The sequence below is a fragment of the Theobroma umbraticum genome, unplaced genomic scaffold (genome assembly GCF_002168275.2).
Source record: "Theobroma umbraticum cultivar Fairchild unplaced genomic scaffold, ASM216827v3 scaffold_146.0, whole genome shotgun sequence".
NCBI classification, from domain to species: domain Eukaryota; kingdom Viridiplantae; phylum Streptophyta; class Magnoliopsida; order Malvales; family Malvaceae; genus Theobroma; species Theobroma umbraticum.
Genome location: NW_018397265.1, coordinates 1,088,831 through 1,095,210, shown reverse-complemented (window position 1 = coordinate 1,095,210; position 6,380 = coordinate 1,088,831). Strand labels below are relative to the sequence as shown.

General features: G+C 32.9%; 1 protein-coding gene across 2 annotated transcripts; it reads left to right on the top strand.

Moving 5' to 3' along the window:
- The first annotated feature begins 1,586 nt into the window (after positions 1 to 1,586).
- LOC110422739 (ankyrin repeat protein) lies at positions 1,587 to 5,745 on the top strand. Of its 2 annotated transcripts, none has more exons than XM_089784626.1 (6): positions 1,587 to 1,763; positions 1,839 to 1,909; positions 4,071 to 4,119; positions 4,232 to 4,339; positions 5,103 to 5,184; positions 5,355 to 5,745. In XM_089784626.1, exons 1-6 carry the CDS (start codon positions 1,715 to 1,717, stop codon positions 5,605 to 5,607), a joined length of 612 nt encoding a protein of 203 aa, XP_089640752.1. In that variant the 5' UTR covers positions 1,587 to 1,714; the 3' UTR covers positions 5,608 to 5,745. The 2 variants fall into 2 exon arrangements, with proteins under 2 accessions (XP_089640752.1, XP_089640753.1); XM_089784627.1 differs by having other exon boundaries at positions 1,677 to 1,763; positions 4,032 to 4,119.
- Positions 5,746 to 6,380: the final 635 nt, after the last annotated feature.

Below are 6,380 nucleotides of genomic sequence, written 5' to 3'. Positions count from 1 at the left end.
TATACTTAATTAAAAGTGACAACATTGCTTCCTTACTAACATGTATAAAACTATTATTTACAAATGATTAAAGTTGCATTAACCAGCTTGATAAATTATAAAATAGAGAATATTAAGATAAATTAAAACAAAAAAATTTTGCCTTGTTAAACTTATATGTCAAATTCTCCAAGACTTTAGATGAATTACAAGTCTTCAATGTCGTTTATAGTCTAGAATGTAATCACCTATCATGCCTTCTTTTTTCTTAAGGCTGACTGACTCAATAACTTTAAAAGTTTAAAACTAAATATTCAATTGAGGCATTTTTTATTGAAATTAAGAAAAAAAGGTTTGTTTTATTATTATTGAAGTTAAAAGAAAGAAAGAGCAAATGAGGAAAGAAAATTCATAAGTAGATATTATTAATTGAAAAAAATTAGTTTTATATATAGGAAAAAAAAACGAGTGGAGAGCATTAAATACATATTATCTTTAATTGATTGGGAATAAGAGTTGAAAATTAATGGTGTTGTGAGATTTGAAAAGTGATAAAAATATGAGATTTATCAAGCACATAATTAGAAAAGTGAGATAATACCTCATTTTATTAATTATTTTGACTTTTACATATTTTTAATAAAAAATAAGATAAATGGTTGAGAATTAATAAAGAAGTGAAAATGAGAGAAAATAAATATTTATTTGACATGATAGAATAAGTAGATATTTTATTAATTATCTTAATTTTTGTGCCTTTTTAATATAATTAATTATATTATTATAAAAGTATGGAGTTTATGAAAATTTGAGATCTAAAGCTTTTGCTTTGGTGATTTTAACCTAAAGCCAGCCCTATCTCTTCTTTATTCTTTTGATAGATTTTTAGTCTTTTAGAGGATGGCTATCTTTTTGGTTTCCTCTTTTTCTTTAATGTTTGGAGAGTTGTGAAAGGAAGTCATTTTTTGAATTTGTGGGCAACTAAAATTTTTATTCCTTCTATCACTTTTTTCATTTTTTATTAATGAGTTAGGTCAAATCAATCCACTATAGGCACTCGACAATTGTTATTATTATTATTATTGACAATAATACAAAAAAGATATTTTAAGTTGCTATTTGCTTTTGATTTTTTAGAAAAAAAAGTTACTATTTCTGAAGCCAAACGGATATTATTTCAATAATATGAGCATCTTTTAATTAAGTTTTAAATTTAAATTGCATTATTTTTAGCTATTATTATTATTATCATTGACAATAGTATGAAGATATTTTAAGTTATTATTTGCTTTTAAATTTTGGTAGAAAAAAGTTACTATTTATGAAGCTAATGAGATGATATTTCAATGATATAACAATACTTTTAATTAAGTTTCAAATTTACATTACGTGTGGATTCAATCCAATGTCATATTAAATTTTATTCAACTATATGTTGGGTCATTTTTTGATTTATAATGTTATGATTATAATTTAAGCTTGTACATATGGTAAAAGAAATCTATTTGTTAAAGGCAAAATGAAGACAGAAAAGGGTAATTTCAAATTTTAGTGTTAGGCCTTGCACTAGGGCCTAAAGCCCACACGAAGGACAGTGAGGACTTTGGGTCAGACAGCCGACGGAGGGTCAAGGAAGGGTCGGGAAACTCCGAAATAAAAATTTCCAGTTAGGTTTTGGTAGAAAACCCTCCGAAGTCCAACCCCAGTTCCCATTTTCGTTGTTGATTTTTGAAATATGGCAGGGAGAGAAGTTCGTGAGTACACCAACCTGAGCGACCCCAAAGGTAAGTGTAAATCAAACTGGAATTGGAGGGCTTGGCGATTTGTTCTTAATGTTTATAAATAAAAGTGAATTGCAGATAAGAAGTGGGGCAAAGGGAAAGACAAACCGGACGATGAAGATGTTGCTTTCCAGCGTATGGTGGCCAAGGTTAGAGCGTCGCCTCTCCTGTTTTGTATCTCTTGAATTTGTAATGGAATTCCGCGATTCTTTCTTATGGGTGGCAAGTATTTGTTTCTTTCCGTTTTAGGTTTTATGGGAATGTTATGATGTCAAATCTTATCTTTTGCTTCAAACTGAATCTTGCACTAGCGCTTTGAACCACTGCTGGCAGTTGCGATGCTTGCCTGTTCTTTTTTTTTTTTTTCCCGAGTTCTCTACTCTTTTGTTGCTATTTAGCTTATTGATATGATATGATACGATATATATATATATATATATATATAATAGTGTTTGTTTTCGTGCAATCCGCACTTCTAGCCTCCTTAGCCTCACTGAAACAGCCCTTCTTGTCCGTGGGGAGATTGTTGGCCTGCAGAATACATGTGAGGACACATTGGGTTGTGGGCAATAACCGTTGGATCACTTACCTCTAAATTAATATGTAACAGCGTTTGTCTAACAAAGCTGCATATGTCTACGTGATGGTTATGACTTCACTTGTGGTCTGTTATAAATATTTCAAACAAAAAGATGGAACCTTTGAAAATGCACACAGAGATAGAGAGATGTGCATGATTCATTTCCCAGTTCTTATTCTTCAACATAGAGATCACTCAATCTAATTATAAGATTTTCAGGCTCTCTTTGTTTTGCTGAAAATGACTTCTCGAAACCATTTTCCTTATTTCCTGGTAGAAAATTAAATGCTCAGTCTAAATAAGATTTCTGGTCAACTGAAAATCTTCAGAGATTTGGGGAAGTTGTCTTCATTTTCCTTTTGGGAAAATAATTCAGAAAGGATAAAAAATCACCCAATCTCTTCATATCATTAAAGACCCACAACACCCAGACCTTCATAACACAAACCCTCCCATTACCAGCAACCCACCATCTCCTCCCTTTTCCGCTGTCAGCAACACGCCTCCCTTCCCTTCACCATCATTCGTTTACTCTGCCTGCAACCTTGCCTTCCTTTTCCTTTTACTTCTTCCCCTTCACCCTCTTCTATTACTCTCTTTCCTTAATCTTCCACAAAGAGCAGACCGCTTGTTGTAGTGTTTACCAGCTGCTATGCGTGGCAAGTTGCAACTTATCACTGTCAACTACTTTCTGTTTTCTTTTTCAAGATTTGGTGCTCCAATTTTAATTTTTATGTGATTTTTTTGTGGCTTTTATTTCTTAACCTCAAATTTTTTTTATTTTTGTGTAGGCCTTGATTAATTTGTTTGAAAATTTAGCTTGAGTTGGCTTTGTTGATGATAATAGAAAAGGCATTATTTGTGTGGCATTAGCAGATTTTCATGCGAGGTTATGGGCTTGATGATTTGATGATAATTCTTTTGGTGTTAAGGAAAAATATAGAGCTATTATTATTATTATTATTATTATTATCATCATTATTATTAGGGTTTAGAGTTTAGCGTTTAGGGTTGAGATTTTGGATAAAGAGTTTTGAAGATGGCTCATTAATAAATTTCATATTAAATGTCGATGGTTCAAAATTTTGTACATTATTTTATGGGTTGGAATTCTTTTATGATAAGTTTTACAAATGATCTTGAAATTTTTTATTAATTTCTATCATTAAGTAGTTTCCTCAATAATAAAACTTTGTAATTTGACCATTTTTTTAAGATGCCTTAAATAAAATTTTCATTTTCTTGAAATCTATTTTTGCAAAAGAATGGAGCCTGAATATTCAACACATTGCTTACTTCTTTGTTTTGTGTCTCTATTTACTGCTAATTCCACCCTATAGTTCAATTATCATAAAAATAAAGTAAAAGATAAAGTTGTACATAACAGTAACACAAATTGACCAATATAACAGCAACAGCCTGCACAACACCCCTCCCTTTTGTTCCAACAGGAAGAAACCACCTTCCTCAAGGCCTAAACCATCCACTCCTTCACGCTTATTGTTTTCACTTCCAGAGCTGTGCCATGGCCTACCATTATATCTATGACAATGGTAGAACTAGAAGTGCAAGGATTGATGCTTTTTGCGCTAATTTTAGTAGTTAGTTGGGCCTAATGAATCTGGCTGGCATCAATATGGTGCTGTAAATAAAAAATGTGAATGTAGTTTTCTGATAACATGCCCTGGCAGGGAACTTGGCTTCTCCGATTGGGTTTTTGATACAAGCAGATGCAAGAGGTTGCAGGAGAGCGTGGAGGCTACCTTCATGGGCGAGGCGGTACCCCTTATCTCTCTGCCCTTACACCTTGGGGCCCCGATGCTCTTTTTATTTTATTTTATTTTGTTTTGTTTTTGGTAAACCTATATATTGTTATGTAGTATTTATGCAGCCTTGGACAGTGATGATTTGCTATATCTCAAGGAGCAGATGGAAGCTGAGGAGGATGCTGAACGCCTCCTGCGCCGCACTGAGAAACGAGCATTTGCTGCTTTCAAGATATCCTTTAATGTTCAGCTAAATAAACAACTTCAGAAATATGCTAGTGTCAATATGATTTGTGATTCTTCTTGGGGCCTGGCATGTACATTTTGAGCCTTTTTTTTTTTTTATTTGTGGAAACAGTTCATTGAATCCACTGCCATGTGCTTTTAGAGCATTCATTTCTTGTCTGATATTACATTGCTTTCACTTTGCTGCCTGCTGCTGCCGCTGCCGCTTGCTTTTTGTTTTGTTTATAACATTTGGTGCAACTTGGTAGATGGTAATATACTTTGGACAAGCATGATTTTGTTTTAAAGTATTAGATACTGAAGTAAATCTGTAGGTTCATCACTGACACTTTTATTTACCAAGAGCTTATGATTGTAAAAGGAAAAAGTTATTTTTGTTGGTTATGGTGTTTCTCCTATCTATTAGATTTACCGATTTTAGTTTTCTACCGAGCCCGATTGTACATTGCCACTCTGATTTGCTTCTTTCATTTTGTTGCAACCATACAGCATATCCCCGCACCTAAAGTAATTGTCTTTTTCTTGATTTTATGTCCATTTATTTTTCTCTTTCCAATTCCAAGTATAGCTTTGACAGACAAGGGGAATAAAAATGTTGATACCTTTAGTGACTATTAGTATTCTAGCATTGCTTTCCATTTTTTTGAATGCTTTACACTCATTCTGTTAAGCTCTATTATCCAAGTTAGTACCCAGAGGCCTTTCCCCTTGATGGTACATGGTTCTTGCATTTCTTAACCAATTGACACAAAGCTGCAAGTTTAGCAGATTCCTCACCTGCATTGTCTCCCTTGCCTCTTCGTGTTGAACCCAAGCCAAAGAGCGGGATCAGGTCTCTCTCTCTCTCTCTCTCTCCCTGTTCACAAACATGCAAGACCACATGCATGCTACACAGGCAGGCACACATAAAAGCATTCGCATTTACAGACACCAGCTCCCTTAATTTTATTTATCACTCTGTTGTGTTATCAGGTCTAATCCATGTTTACCTTGCTTCTGTAGACAGCAAGATTTGTTGAAAAAGGTTGTCGAGGTTAAACCCAAACGGCCAAAATTTTCAAGCCCACCTGACAGAAATCAATCAAATTTACATCCAAGTGGTTCTGTCTTGACCAATTCCAGGGAGTCCAACCAAGAGAACAAGAACGAACATACAATTTTGGAATCAAATAAAGCAGAAGAGCAGAATAAGGTTGAAAACCCTGCCAAATCCTTATTAGGCTTAGCATATGCAAGTTCTGATGATGAAGACTAAGTGTATTTGCATTGGAGTAGTGATACGTCTGTTGGTTGTAATCTACATAAAGACTGTTGTATGTTTTTGATTTTTCCCCTTTTACTGTAAACATTCACATTTTGTGACATGGAGTAAAATCTAAGTGGATTATTTGTTTGTCTGAGCCAAAGAAGAAACTAAGTAAACAAGTAGTTTATTTCTTTCTATAATTGATTTTCTCTTATATTTATCTTTATCGGCAAGTTACCTCGTGATTCTCATCGTTATGTTTAGGTCTGTTTTAGCCAGGCATAGATTTGTTTCGAGTACCTCATAACCTAATTGATAAATATTAACTAGAGGTGTCAATATGGGTTGGTTTAGTATGACCTAAAACATTATGGATTGAGAAAATATGTGTTGGGTTAGATCAGTGTATTTTTGACATGAGTTGTCAAGATCTTAATCCAATCTATCCCTTGTCACATGAGTTGAATTGGGTCAGTTTATTTTTCAAAAAAAAAAATCATTGTTACAATTCTAACGAAAAAACTATCATTAAAATAATTTCATTATTTAATTTATAAATTAAATAATAAAAATATTCACTTATGATCTGTTTTAATCAAAAAATTAAAAATATTTTGATTTAAAATCATTTATAAGATTAAAAAATCATTGAAAAGTGAGCAACAAGGTTTTCGAAGACATGAGTGACTATAAATAGATTTTTTTTTGTCAATTGATGGTTTTTGCTTTACGTTTCTCTATGCAAACATTCAATTATAATCTATTTTAACCATAAACAAAAA